At 45.8% G+C, this 15,720-nt stretch overlaps 1 protein-coding gene across 4 annotated transcripts in view; it reads right to left on the bottom strand.

The window, feature by feature from the left end:
* The window catches only part of wnk1b (WNK lysine deficient protein kinase 1b), a 92,103-nt gene extending 76,929 nt beyond the window's left edge, over positions 1-15,174 (bottom strand). For all 4 annotated transcript variants that reach the window (XM_041963567.1, XM_041963564.1, XM_041963566.1 and 1 more), the window contains exons 1-2: positions 14,687-15,174; positions 9,743-11,433 (exon numbers count right to left, since the gene is read on the bottom strand). In XM_041963567.1, the coding sequence (XP_041819501.1) occupies positions 9,743-10,699 (957 nt within the window). In that variant the 5' untranslated portion in view covers positions 10,700-11,433; positions 14,687-15,174. The remainder of the gene's footprint in view (positions 1-9,742; positions 11,434-14,686) is intronic.
* Between the last annotated feature and the right edge of the window lie 546 nt (positions 15,175-15,720).

Raw genomic sequence — 15,720 nt, 5'->3', positions numbered from 1 at the left:
CACTGAGCAGCACACACGCACACACAGTAAAAAAGTCTGTGCAGAGTCAGTGCACAGACAAAAGCAAGGGCAGACTGAACACACACACACATAAAGAAAAGACACACACAGTGCCGTCGAGCAAGCAGCCTCGATGTGCAGCTCAGGTCACTTTACGCTGATGCAGACGAGTAGCAGTTTAGAGACTAGAGCTATTTTAGACTGAGGACACACACACACAAGCTCACACACAGTCACCTATTCAGCTTTCATGCAGGAGGTGCGCCAGTCTATTGAACACGCCTTCAACCATGCAGCCGCTGTTTTGATCTGCGGGCATCACAGACACGAGCCTGCCACTGTGCTTCCTTTCTCGTGTTGTATTTTTACGAGTCACGAGGCCGTTTTAGTGCCATTTAAATTAGCATTTAATCAAATTCCCTGGCAGAGACGCCTGTTTGACCAAAGCCGGGCAGCATCCAACCTGGTCAGGCGGAAGGTCGTGAAGCCAGGACAAATGTCGTCTGTTGACAATAGACTGCATAAACAGTGGACGGAGCATCCCAGTCTGAAATGCGTAACCAAAGTGCCTTGAACGTGCATTCTTTCTAATGGCCAGCAGGGGGCGACTCCACCGCCTGCATAAAGAATTCCGAGAAAATGACCCTACTTCTCACATGATTTATTACCTCAGTAAATACTTTCCTAATGAGTTCATGGTCTCAATTGCGTGTTGCTTCTTCAACACAGTATGATGTTCATTTTGTAATTTATGGTCCCATTGAGAGTAAAATAAACCTTAAGACAGGGTATAATTTAGCGCAGGGCTACCTTGTCATTGACAAGTCACTATTGTGGCGTCGGGTTCTCAGTCAGATCCAGTCAGGATAAAGGCGTAGCAATGCGTATCCTCGTTAGCTCCACCCTGTCATCTACAGACAGCGGCGATGTCGATGGCCATAATGTGAATTGTGAGGCATCAAAAGGGTAGTCCGCAAACCAGTGCGCAACGTCACGGTGGGTTCACCCATTTGACACAGTTTTGTGGTTTAGTATATGAAAGCATGAGTAAACATTTACATCAAGATAATTTTATTTATGTCGGCCTTAGAATCAATACAGCACACAACACCCTCTATCCTTAGACTTGCGATGCAGATGAGGAAAATGAAACAGGGATAAAAAAGGAAGTAATCCAGAAAGAGCAACAGAGGGGGGGCGCCTCTTCCAGGACTTAAAGACATGCAATAAATGTAGTATGTACTGAGTAGAGTCTGCATTTCACTAATACTAACTGATGACACTATTTCTGAAATATGACTTTGCTTAAAAAATGGAATCTAGATGTTGTCCTCTTTGTCTTTACTGATGCATCACCATTACTGCAGCTTGAGGAGCAAGTCAACAACAGCCCAGATGTTAGCAATAGTGCGGTGATGCCACAAAATCCACAAAAACCTGCACTTTTGTCTTTGATTATGCATCTATCTTCACCATATCCCCACTTCCTCTGACATTCACTCTAGTTGGTCTTTGTACAGTTTCTTTTCAGTTTATGTGTAAAAATGTGTAATTTTCCTTCATTCCAGTGGTTACAGATAACACCCTGTAATTGAAATGCCAAAGGTTTCATTTCAACCAGACCCACTTTGAACCTGGGACAACTGGGTGGACTGGTGCAGTTTCATATACGATAAGCACTGAAGCCAGACACTGAATTCCAAGCTAAGTCTGCCTGAGGAAGTAGAGGCCGTCCATCTGATCCCAGATTTGTCATTTTTTCGGGCTCAAAACAACGTGACCCAATCCCCTGCCGCTGATCTGCAGCTGTCGGCCAATGGCGGCTCTGGATTTCCAGGAAGTGATTATTCTTCACAATGTCAGTATTGTTTTGCAGTTTCCTGGCAAAAAATATAAAACGTGGAAAAACAATAGCCCTCTTTTCGCTAATCAGGCGCACACTTTGCATTTAGTCGGACTACTGTGTGCATGTGTGCATGTGTGCGTGTGTACGGTTGAATCTGGGTTCTCAATACGTCCAAATTACAACAGAGATTCAGGGCTTCCTTGACGACAATGCTGACTATGATGTAGTGGGTTCACATGCAGGTCTTAAATTTCTACACACATAACGTTGAGTGTTTCTGCAGGTCTATCTCTCTCAGCAATGTAGCATCTCACTAGATTAGAGATGCCTTGATAAAAAGCTTCAAAGTGCAGATTACAAAAAGATCAATGACAGAGAGAATGAGCAAGCGGCAGAGGAGGATGAATCGGACGAAAAAAAGTCACTCCTTCTAATGTGTGAAATCTAAGGAGGGAGAAGCAACTGATGTCAGGGAAAGGGATCGAGATGGAGAGGAAAACAGATGTGAGGAGGAAAATAACGAGGAGAGCAGGAGATAAAGAGAGGGAGGAGTGAATCTGATTGGAGGGAGCGACGACGGGGCGGGAGAAAAAAAAGCAAGAGCGCGTGAGAGAGAATCGAAAACCAGAAAGAGGGAGCACAAGCTATGTCATCATGTCTCACTATGCAAGTCATCCAACATCTGCCTGATGCATTCACTGTCCCGGAGTCACCCTCTCACACACATGCAAAATCCCTACATCAGCTGTAAGCACACCCTGCCTTTCCATTAACCAACAACACACACATACACACACCCTGTTTCTTCACTATAATTACCATCAAGTTCACTTCCATGCTTATCAACACACACACACACACACACTCAAGCTGATACTGTACATCCAGTCAGTGTGATGTAAGCCCAGACACACACCCTCAGCAGTTTTCGAAAGCACCTTTCAGTCTCTCTCCGTCAGCTCTTTATTCGGAAGAAGGTGCCAAAACATTTCAGCATCTTCAGCGGCCTGACTTGCACAAACACACATAAAGACACACACACGCGCGCGCGCACAAGTCTGGGTTCAGGATTACACTTGCTTCTTGTTTTTTTTCTAAATAAACAGAGAGCGGGAGGGTCATTTTTCGCCCTGAGCGCGCGCGCACACACACAATCACACAAATTACTGAAGTGTCAGCGCACATATGCGAGGTCTCAAAGCCATCAAGTGAGATTTATGTGTGTGTGATAAAATGCTTCACTCCCATGGGTGGAAGGTCTAGACTACATGCAGTATTTTTAACAACATTTGAATGACTCCACACGCTGTTATGCTACTTTAAGACATCACTTTGTGTACCACACCTATCACACTTTTAGCTGTTTGACAGTCTGAACAACGCTCTCCTTTACGTCATGGGACACCTACCACTTAATTCGATACTAACGAAATGCTTTAAAGTCAGGGTGGCCTGACCTTACTGCTCAACTTTAGGGGAAGCTGATGAACGCGCAGGCACACAAATTACACGGAAGTAAGCGCAGGGGTGTTTTGCATATGAGGAAGTGTCAGCCTCTCACTCCCCCTTCCTTTGTTGCTCACAGCTGGTTACTGACACATGACGGAGACATGGAGTGGGTGAGACAGGGCCCGAGTAAGAATTGAAGAGGGACAAAGATGGAGCCAGAGGAAGACGGAGAGCTACAGTGAAGAATGAGCGATACAATGAATGAAGAAGAGACTCCCTGCACGCCCTTGTCTTATCCTCTGTCATCTCTGGATTATCCAGCATCAGAGCCGAGCACTGGGCGACTTCAGCCCGCGGCATTTTCCTGCTCTATCGCTCATAAATCCAATCGGCTGAGGCTTTGGGGTCCTTAAATATCTGAAAGGCACATCTTGCTGTGTGTGTTTAAGCGCAAGTATGTGCAAAAAGCTCTGCTGTAAAGAGTTTACTGCGCTCTCTGATCGGGATGGCTCATGATTTTCGAATCTTGTCTTAAAAACTATGTATTCTCCCTTGTTTCTGAAAGCTGTGTGGGTGTGATGTAGCTCACCGGGTGTCGTGGGATGCAGGTCTCTCGTGTGTGTGAGAGTGAGGAATACCAGCACATGCTGCAGGGAGGGGGTTATAATGGTCAGTGTCCAGATAAGCTCAGGTTGCAGCTTTACAGTGACAGGCTGCTGTTTGCTGCTGCAGAGGAAATAAAGCTCCCGTTTACGAACGCCACAGCATCTCGCTGCCGTCCTGCATCAGCAGAGCCGTCCAGACTGCTACTCAGTACAAGCTTGGCTAAATCAGTCTAAAGAAACCAGCCACAAGTCCACAACAATACTGGGCTGTCATTTGAGAGAAAAGCACTCTCACTTTGGCTTGACACTAACCAACTGAACTTGTTTGACCAAGGTGACTGCTAGATTCTTAAACTGAGGCGTAACATTCGCCCGTTTTACAGATTGATTTATTAGAGTAGAACAGCAGCTTTTTGAGTGATGTAATCATGATGATTGACAGCTGATCTGCACAGACCTACAAGCCAACCAGCCAACTGTGCAGTGGCTGACGGTGACTTTCCATCCTGGCGGCAGCAGAGAAAACGCTCAGCCCAGCTATAAACTCTCTTTTCAGGTGGTTCTTCAACTCATCAGTCCACTAAACCGTCCGTCCGTCCATCTGTCACATTAAATACACAGGAAAAAACATTTCCACTGTTTTCATTATTGAACGGCTGAGCTCATCTGCAGCTCGGCTCAGCAAAATGAATAAATTAACAATATCCGAAGATAGCTGCGGTATGTGCAGACACACACGTGCATTTAAATGTAAGTCATATACAGACCTACATTTAAATGCAGATAGGCATTAGCTTAATTGCTAATAAGGAAAAGGAACTGAGTTAAGTATTCGTAGCAAGCATTTAAAACACTTCCGAGAAAAACTGCAAACAGTTTCCATTCCTTTTTCTGTGTGAGTGTGTGCGTGTGTGTGTGTGTGTGTGTGTGTGTTTTGGGGGTGGCTAATACTACTTTATAGCAACTTCAGAATCAATGAGCTGGGAGAACCAGCCTTTGCCGAAGGCTCGACGCAGCTGCAGTTTGCTGTTCTGTCAGGGAAATCTGAACCTCTGGAAGGTCTCACCTCAGCTCTGCTGCCCTGGAGTAATCTGGGGATATTTATCTTTCAGTAAAACACAGGATGCAGCTTTTACTCCCTTTTATACATGCTTACCAGTATATATCATCTTCAGCTCACTTGCTTGTAATATTTCACCAATTCCCACTGTGTTATTTGAGCTTAGAAACTGTGCAGCATATTGCATGTTTGTGCCTATAATGTGTCAAATCTAGTTTTTGGGAAAGCTATTTTTTCTACGTTTAATAGAAATGTGCACAGATTCTTATTTGTTAAAGCTCATAATTTGATAGAGTGCAACAGGGAGCCCATTGTTGAGCCAAGCTGCCTTTGGGACATGACATATAAATGCCTGACAAACATCTCAATATCTTCCTCCTGCTCTCCCTCATTTTGCGCCTCTCTACCTCCAGCACGATCTGTTCTCCTTCCCTCTGGGTTTTTACCAGCACATGGGCAGATTTCAGGCCAGCACCAGGTTAAAATGGGTCACCGCTCTAAACAAATTGCCGCAATGCTAAAATTGGACACAGTGAGCCATATTTATTAGCCTTGTTCGACGGGATTCAGTTTGTCTATGTCAGAAGACAACAGTGATCTGACTTAACTTCAATGTAGCAGCAGCAAAGAGTATGAAATTGTAATATAAGACGATAAAAAATCCACTACTGGTACAATGCTTGCACATGTCAGGAGAGCTGTCTGAGCCCAGAGTGCTGTCTTAAGGCACCGATTGAATGACCGTTATTGAAGGAGAGCCTCGAAGCCCCAAAAGCGTGTGTGAGAGAGAGTGTGTGAGTGTGTGAGTGTGTGTGTGTGTGTGTGTGTGTGTGTGTGTGTGTGTGTGTGTGTGTGTGTGTGCAGGGAGGGGGGGGGGGTAATCCGCCTTGTGTTGCTGTTGAGAGAGAAATTTCAAGGTCTTTGAGTGCCAGTGGAGCTAAGAGCCTAAGGTCACACACACACACACACACACACACACGCACGCACACACGCACGCACACGCACACACACACGCACACACACGCACACACACACACGGGGTCTCCTCATCTTTTCGTCCTCAGTTTCTATGCTCCTCTCCCTCCTCCTCCTCCTCCCTTTTCATTTCCTTTGTCTTTTCTCTCCCACTTTTTCCTCCCTCCCTCCCTCCTCCCGATGCTTCCCACTTCCCTGTTCTCTCACTCAACTCCCTTCACCATCACCTCCCTCTTCCTCAAACTCCCGATCTTTCCCGCTGCCTTCACTCCTGTCCTGCTAATCTCCTCCGACCACCTGTCCTCCACAAGTTCGCCAAAGTTGAATTTTTCTGTTTTGGACGTTTAATCTATCTAATCCCCCTTTTTCTCTTCACGTCTGTGTCACACTCAACCCCCTCGAGCAAGGTAGCTGAACGCTGGACAGGCTCCTAGTGAGCCCAACTGGGCTGAACTTTGACCTCCACCCCTCCTCCCTCCATCCTCGCCTTCTTATAAGACTTCATTTCTCTGCTTTCCCTCCCTACTTTCTCCTTTCTTTCACCTCTTCTTACTGCCTTGTAGCTGGCTCGCTCTTTAACCTCATCTCCCTTTCATGGGTCATGTATGCAAATCTATTGTCACTTGTTTTGATTCAACAGATCAATGCTGTCCTTGACTAAAATATGTTTTCTTACAAGCAAGAGCGAAATGTGAAATGTCTGACTAACCAGTACCAAAGCCAAAAAATATTAAATTCTGGTGGCGTAACACCAAAAAAGTAGCACATTCTTGCATTTGAGAAGCTGGGACAAGCAAACATTTGATGTTTTTCCATCATAAATTACTTCTTTCATCATTTCATGAGCCACAAAGACACAGAAAGGAAAATACGGACGGCGTTTTTATTCATTCATTTAGCTGCTGATACCCATGATTGTGTCGCCATTTAAAGCTATTTCTAAGCAACTCAAGATTAAAACTGATCCCAAACATTCCTCCTTCTCCATTTTCTCTCATTCCAGCAGAAGTGCGTCAGCCTCTTCTTTCCCCATCCATCATCTGCCTTTCAGCCAAACAAGGCACCTTAAGATAAGCTACCGGGTGACCTTCCTCCTCTCTCTCGCTGCTCCTTCTATCTTTCCATAAATCTGGTTCTTCACTAAATCTTCCTCCATTTCCATCCATCTATGGATTCTCCCAGAAACAGAAGTTAACCTGCTTTGGATCAGGAGCCAAAGAATGCACAGACACACCTCCTCAAATGTATCTCCGAAAGACACACACACACAAAGAGACACTAGAATTTAAACAATCTCAGTTAGATATGCATATGAGTCAAAGAGGTGAAAACACACGCGTAAAAACACATTTTCACATACAGAAAACCGACAAGTTCCAGATGATCCTGACTCCCACAGATCTCCAGTTCCCCTGCCCACCCACTGAGTCAATGTGATTGGTTGTGTGTCTGTGTGTGTGCGCGTGTGTGCGTGTAACTTTACTCCCACCATTCTGCCACATGTCAGCAGTTGCTCAGTCATCTTTGACACACACACGCACAGCAGGATTACGGTCAGGCTCTGCAGAAATTACTTCTCTCCCAATGCATATAGCAAAGTCACCACAGGCCTTCAATACCATTATATAACACACACACACACACACACAGTATATGATGTTTAAAGGAAATTATCTTTCCAGTAATCCAGGGTATGTTTAATGACACACGTGTATCAAAGCAACTGATGTATCAGGCTGTTTCTGATTATTTAATCAAATTATAACTTTGGGTTGATGAAGATTCGCCCCATCACGAATCACTAGGTTTCCTCTTCTTGACAAGAAAGAGAGACAGAAAGAGGCATGTGAGACGTTTGTTTTCTGATAAACAAGCTGGCGTTTCCTAGACGCGTGGCATCAGGCAAAGCTGGTTTTAGCTCCTGGGATTCAGGGAGACTCGAGGAGCATCTTGTGATGGAGATGACAGGAATAACAACGGTGCGCTCTCACGGGAAAAAAAAAAATTGCATGCTGAGAACTACAAATGCGTGCAGATTTACATTGAATTACACAGTCTCACCCCGTTTGACTCGCCACAAGCCACATGTCGAAAAGATGGAACAAGCCGCGGAGACTAGCCTAGGTTAGCTCGTGCCTTTGAATTGAATAAAAAAAAGATTTTTTCTGCTTGTTTTCTGACGCATTACAAATGACTCTCAGTACGTGGCCAATTATGTCATTCTGCGGAATAACAAATGAAAAGGACAAATTTTTTAATCTTGTATAGTCTTATACAATACATTTTGCGTCACCAGGGAAAGCAGTTCCACATGAGTCCATGTCAGTGTTTTCTTCCTCGGCTCAGTCAGTACCCTGAATCTCATATGACCAGCTGTGACTGTTATTATACATCTCCAACCGCTCAACACACCTCTGCCTGTCAACATGTCAACAAGGACACTGATTCCCCCCCTGCAGAAGTTGCATCAGTTATGTAGCAACAGCATCCTGTGGTGAACCGTGTGCCATCCTGTCTCATGTTTCAAACAGTGCACAAGATCCAGCCTTTTTTTTTTGTTAACCTTCATGTATCTATAGACTGAAAATGGAGGTGGATTGGGAGCTGCCCAGCGCAACCAGTCTTGTTACAGCTAAACTAACACTAAACTGGTGCGGCTAGGATCTTATCTGTCCTGCTCAAGGGCACCATAACCGGGACAGTAGGTGAGAGATGCAACAGTGTAACGCAGGCACTTTGAGTACCCTGAATTTCCCAGACAGCCTGGGGATTTTGGCGAGGAAGTCTAGTCATGAGGTAACTTCTCTAACCTTTCAGAAAATGTCCTAAAAAATCACCCAACATTCTACAGATCTCAAGCAGGCAGGTTTATGAGGTTTGATGGCTGGCAGATCACAGCAATCAGGCCATCAAACCCACGCGTTTATGCTTATATTTAACCCTCGACTGTTTGGCATCCTCTTCCTCATTCAATACTCATTTCTGCAACTTGCGGTGGCACCGCAGCGTCCGTTCACACACATTAAAAGTCAACCGTTAATACCAGCGACTGTAAGCACAAAGCAGTGAAACAACAAAACCATGAGTCATAGGAAATGTAGTAGCTGAGCTACAGTGGCGGGCAGGAGTTGCACCATACCTCCTGAGTTTGTCAGATTTTTCTGTCAGTCACGCACAAATTCAGAGTAAGAAGATTTTGACGAAACTCGAAGAAATTCTGCGTCCCACAAGTGTGTTTCAGCATTTTGCAAACACAAATTTGGCCCCGGGAGCTGCTACAGGTGCAGGTCGACATGATAAAACTTTAATAACCAGTCAGTCAACCAACTATTTCCAAGCAGTGCCCTCCACTGAGAGACAGCTCATCTTGCAATAAACCAGTCCAAGAAGCAATATTTTTTTAATGACTGACGCAGAGATGGAATACATCATTCATGAGGGGAGGCAATAGTCAAGACACACGACCCAAGAGCAAATGTGCAAACCAAACAAATCCAAAGCTTGCATTCAATGCATTTAAGAAGGATTTAATCTGCACCAGTATCTCAATCTCTGTCAGATACTGATCTCGTCTCGTGAACACTCATACAGGAAAGCATGTGGGTGAACAGGAAGCTCTCGCGTACCAGCAATCTCAAGAAGTCAACAACAAAGAGAAAGGTTACATTCAGGACCTGGTTGGAATTCAGACACCTCAGAGACAACCACAACCACAAGACGACATTTAACGAAGGCCTTGGCCGGACAAACAGGAGGAGACAGAGTGTGGAAACTGGAGAGGTGATAGTTTGATGTGTCTGGACTCACCTGGAGTTCACACCATGCCACTTCCACAGTGGTCTCCGTATCCAGCCCCTTGTACACCGTCTTAAAGGACCCTCTTCCAATCTCGATGTCAAATTTGAGGAAGCGTCCATCCGGCGAGGTCCCCACGGCTTTTGTCTCCACCTCCTCTATATCCTCTTGCACTCGTTTCTCGGCCTCCCTCTGCTCTGCCCGCGCTTTCGCCAGGCCCCTCTCCTCCTCCGCCTCCCGCTCTTTCTCCTCGCTCGGACTACTAGCGCTACCCTCGTCCGCACGTTCTATCGCTTTTCTGTCTTTCGCCACCTGTTCTGTGTTCTCTGACCCTCTGGGACGCAATATGACTTCAGGCTGTTTGCCTGCTGTCTTGTCCGTAACATCCAATACTGTCGGGCTGGGCTCTTTTACTGCCCCATCTGCACTATGTTCAACACCGCTGCTCGTGGGAACAGCAACCGTGATGCTGCCCACGACTAAATTTTCCTCAGCGTTTCGTATGTGCACCTCCGCAACTGCCCCACCAAGCCCAAGACTGGGCTGAGCAGTCAATGTTTGCACATAGGGACCTTTTGGGACCACCCCACCTTCAGCATCACGTACCCCAGGTCCAGGACCGGAGGGCTGCGGAGGGAAGAAGGTGGGAGGCCCTTCAAAGTCTGGAGGGGAGGTGAGTATCACAGCTGCTTTGCTGGGCAGGTCCAAAGCTGTGGCATTGGAGTCACAAATGACACTCCGGCGGAAGAAACGGTGCTCGGCTGTTTTAGAGTCTCTATCCATCGTGTGGCGCCGACGCTGGACCTCCGGGTGTCCGGTTAGCTTCTCCACCACGTGCGAGTCTGAACTGGCAGAGCCGTTCACATTTTTATGGGGGGTCTGGGGAGATGGGCAGGGAGAGGCAGAAGGAGGAGGGGGGGGCGGAGCAATGAATTTCACCGCTTTGCTGCTGCTGCTGCTTTCAGACATTCCTCACCAAGGCTCGGACCACCAAAGAGAAATTCTGTACATATAAATAAGGACTTATTTCATGTGAGAAATCTATGTGTAAACTGTGTGTATGCCGGCACAGATCTCCACTTCTGAAAACCTCTAATCAAACTCAAGGAAAAACAAAGGGGGTGGGCGACAGAAAATAAATCAATCAACTGAATGCAGCAGTTTTCATTGTGTTCTTTAGTTGTTTGGTTTTGCTTTTTAGCAAGGATTTATTAACTCTACTTCCTCTTTGCAACCGTTTCAACAAGACAACCTACAGTTCCTACAAGGCCCTTCTGTGCGGGGCTCAGGGAAGCCCCGAGAGAGGGGAAGGGGCTTTCGCTTGAAGACTGGGGAGGGAAGGGATGAAAGGCAGTCAAAGGAGGGGGGGTGCAAGCACTGCAATGAGGTGAAAACTGTCAAATTAACACCCGAATCCATCCTGGTGCCAACATCCAGAGAGGGATGACAACGACATGGAACGACTGGAGGTTGAACAGACCAGTATGGCCTCCCGAAGGCTGACAAGTCAAAATATGACTGGAATCCAATCTGTTACTGCTTGACCAGGAGGTCCGTGCACGAACAGGCTGAAGCCCCCACTCCTCGTTGAAGATGGGACTCCCCGGAGAGGTTGCTGGACCGTCCGGTAAGGCCAGACAGAAGGCTAGGTTGGCCTAGCCTGGCCTAGCCTGGCCCAGCTTGATCCGCTTTGGCTCTTGTCACTGCAAACAAAAAAGGAGAAGGAAGAGAGCTGTAAGATGGAGCTTTATTTTCATTCGATATCAGACAAAATTTCCCATCTGCTTTCACTTGACTACTTAACTCACCCAGCCAACGTCAAGCGCCCCCTAATGATACTCTGCTCCCTGCCAGAGTGGCTGGTAAAACATGTAAGCTGACAAATATTGTGACATTTTACCACCGTTTTGCCGGTGATGAGTGGTATGAGTGACAGAGGCAGGGTGGGAACTAAACAGGAGCCAAATGCTGCCACAGTTTTTTTTAATTTGCGGTTGACAAATCTGTCAGTTCCTCCAACCACTGAGCAGAGATCAAACCCTCGTTTGGATGTTCTTTTCCTCGAAAATGTGGTCAGTAAAATAGTGAAACTAGGTCAGCAGGAGAAAAAGTAGAGTTTCATGCACCAAAACATGAATATTCACATTGATTAAAGCACCGTCTTAAGAAATTCATTATTCCAGATTTGGCTGTTAGCGGGTTCCTTCGCTCTTGGTTTGGGATTTATCAGGGAGCATTTGACTGGGGTTGAGCCTGGGTACGATCTTTAATCTTGTTAAGAAAGAGATCTGCATCCCACCCCCAATCATTCCCTCCCAACTGCCCCTGTGCAGTTAATGCCGCGGAGTGATGCAGCGGAGTGTGTGCCTAATTGCTCCACGTTCCAAATTTAGCCCCAAGTCGCCACAGCCTGGCTGACCTCGAGGTTAGGCTCCTCTGTGGCAGTGCAGCGGCTCTGCATGAGAGGGGAGGGGGCGCTCAGCTAAATACATATCTGAGGAGAGCGGGCACGTACATCACTCTGAACATCGCATCACATCCTACGGATAACTTCTACTCCGTTATCACAGTGGCACTGGCACAGACGCACGGCAGCTGCTTTGGTGTGCAATGTGAGAAATCTTTCACACTCCATTAATTCATGTGTAAAGCAAGTTTTCACAAGGCTTATTGACGGAGCCGCGCAGAGAAACATGCAGATTACTTCGTTAAATCATCTACAGAGTTTTCTTCGGCTCAATCTGTCCCCTATGAATCAGGATTTAAACAGCACGAGGCAACTTTGAACAATAAAAAAACTGCGTAAACCACTCACGCATGTGTCAACCCAGGAGATGCATGAGCACATCATAGCAAAACAAGGCTGCAAAGTCCACAAAAAAGGATCTCAAGTTATGTCCCTCTGCAACACAGAATACCTCTGTTCAGAACTTACATTTAAATTTCACTGAGTTAAACCCGCCCTGACGGCTGCCTACTACAGGCCATACTGCAACACCAGAGAGCCATTTGGCCCCACAGGCCACTGTATATTGTCCCCATCAAGGGAAGTGAATGTAGGATTAGCACAGTAGGTATGTGCCTTAAAGCCATCAGATAGAATTAGAGTACTTTATTGATCCTCGAGGGGAAATTAGACAACTAGAATGCGTGCTTCCACCTTTTCGTCAATAAAAATCTGTCCTGTGCAGCTCCACACGCTGCATCATCATTTGTATCCTGACATGTTGTGAACAGGTTTTAAATGTTGCCTGAAATAATCCCTCAGATTATGGATCTTTGGAACTATTTTGCATTTAATAGCACCTGACTGCCCTTGAGGTTAAGAGTTCCAGTGCAGATGTAGACTGCAGCGAGTCGCCCAACATGATCAATTGGCTAACTTTTGACAACAGGATGACACCAGCAGAGGAGACTAGATTGATGACTTAAGTATGAGGCAGTAATTCTCACTGAGGCGCATCGCTGGGTGTGTTTCACCTACGTCACAAACTGTGGTCTCCCAGTACCCGAGCCCTCTGTGATCAGCTTGCATATGGATATATCGTACTGTTTATAATTTGGTATCGCGCTTAACTTAAGTGATCCCACGGGGATACTGCGGTGGAGTTAATTAAAGCTCATTGTGAAAACATCTGCCCTGTTGTTGTCGTGAGAATGACATGTAGCTTATTTAAGAACTGAGTCATGACAAGATGTTTTTACAGTGATTTCACAACAGCTAGGGGGTGTTGTTAGGGCAGCTAGAAAACAGAGCAGAAATACTACATTAATATTTATTTTCACTTCAAAATTTAGAACAAGGGCAATAACAGCCAGCAATTTTAAGGGTAAAGTGTGCAACACCGGTACTTTAAAATTAACGTAAATAATAACTGATTTTCACGTAACAGGTGTGCTACTTCCACCAATCAGAGTTGTCCTTTTCTAAGTGAACTTTCACACTATTTGGCAAATGCGCAAATCAACCACGATATAAGCATTGATCTGAAGTATTTGTGCGTTAAAATAACTAACTTTCTGCTGATATTGTACTTTGACAGGGTGTGATTTCTGTTATCAGGCTCCCTGGCAATAATAAGAAGAGGAAGAAAAAGAAAAAGAAGAAGAAGAAGAACTTGTATAGCACCTTTCATAAAGAAATGCAGCTCAAATTGCCTTACAACAAAGAAATCACAGCTTCAAGTGTTTCACACTAAAAAGACATAGAATGAACATAAAAACAGGGATAGACAATCAATGTAAAATCAGATGGAGAATAAAAAAAACTTGATAATAATAGTAATAACATAAGAAATAAATGAAAATAGAAGAAAGAGAATGCATAACATTAAATGGAAAAATCATACAAATTAATAACAGTAATGCAGATATAAACATTCAAGCATGGCCAGAACTGCATGGTCAGACTTTTTTCAAATAGCATTAAAATAAAAACACTAAGGGGTGATACGGGAAGTTGAACATTATGATCTGTTGCCATGCCAACAATTAAATTAATTCCATTCGTTAAGTTCGGCTCATTAAAATCTAATGAAATAGAAGTGTCCATCCTGTTAAAGTGAGCACAGGATTAGAACTGCAGGGGAAAAAGCATGAGAGTCGTTAGCTAAACTCAGCTAATGGGCTTATTATTTATATAGGCTGAGTGAGCGGATCTTGGAGTTTGCGTGAAAATCTTGGATCTTGCACGGGTAATAAAACCGGGTGGCAAGTGTCTAACTGGGCTGGAAAAGGGGGCAAGTTCCCACCACATGCTGGACGTCCTGAGGAGTCCGATCGGTGAGGAGCGAGCCGTGCAGCGAGGGGGGCTTCACCGCTGCCTGTTGAGGAGCTCAAAAAAAAAAAAAGAAAAGAAAACGAGGCAATGCAGCTAACTTTACCTACAGGCAAAAAGCGACCAGTGGTCACGACTTTAGCAAAGCATCATAATAGAGCACAGAAATGCACCGTTACCTTTTACATCCGTGTGGGCTGCAGCGGCACCGGAGACATATGAGGGAGAAAAACTTGATTTAACAGCCGTTAACTCCTCTGCAGTGGGGGGTCCGCGCGGACACACTAATGTCAGTAGCGTTAGTGCGTCACATTAAAGCCACAGTTGGTTGCCGAAAACCCCCCGAAAAAAAGAAGCTATTTACAAAAACATAACTTAGCTACAACCGTATCCCGCTACTGGAAAAAGGTAGGAGCTGTGAGCGGTGCGCGCAGCGAGCAACGGCCGACAGACTGACACCTCCCACCGGGCAGAGAAGCCAAGTTCGCTCGCTGGTGTCGCGGCGGCTCCGGGACTTCTTTCTGTCTGTCTCTGTGTTGTCTGTGTCCGGGGGTCTGCAAACAGCCTCCCTCAAAGATGCTATATCCTCATCCGTGTCGACACGCAGCCCGCTCCTGGGCTCCTCTTGGCTCGTGTGGTGCAATAAATCCGCTGTGAGCCGCAGTTATTCCCCGTTTTCAAGCCATCGGACGTCGGCTCCGTCTGCTATCTGCTCTTCTCTGGCGATGACTCGACAAGGCGACGGCAGGGCTTTCACGCAGACGTGCCGCGTCAAGTGTCCGCACCTTAACCCGGATGACACAGGAAAAGAGCGTTTCTTTCAAATTAAAATGCACACTCGTGACCTCTGCGCGTTTTGTTGAACTAAACCAACCTGAAGGTGTTGAGTTTTGTGAGCAGGGCTATTGTTCAGTTTCTAATCCCGTTTTACCAAGGTTACGTGGGTGTTTGGGAGTAGATCCTACAGTTCCCACAATATTTACTCGCTCCACACCTCTTATTTGTCCTGTGTTGTTATTTCGGAGGACAGCAGAGACAGTCTTTGATGATCTGACAGAGATCCAGCTGTGCTCCTGCTGTGTCCAGTCTGGAAGGAAGGACAGGAAGCAGCTCTCACCTTTTTTCCAGTTTGTTACAAGAGCTGTAAACTCCCAAACTTTTATAGTCATATGTTTTGACCTTCTTCAGAACTGCTTATTTCCCCACAATTCCA

The sequence above is a fragment of the Chelmon rostratus genome, chromosome 22 (assembly GCF_017976325.1).
Source record: "Chelmon rostratus isolate fCheRos1 chromosome 22, fCheRos1.pri, whole genome shotgun sequence".
NCBI classification, from domain to species: Eukaryota; Metazoa; Chordata; class Actinopteri; order Chaetodontiformes; family Chaetodontidae; genus Chelmon; species Chelmon rostratus.
The sequence above is the reverse complement of the archived record's forward strand: the minus strand, read 5'-3'. Positions and strand labels throughout refer to the sequence as shown.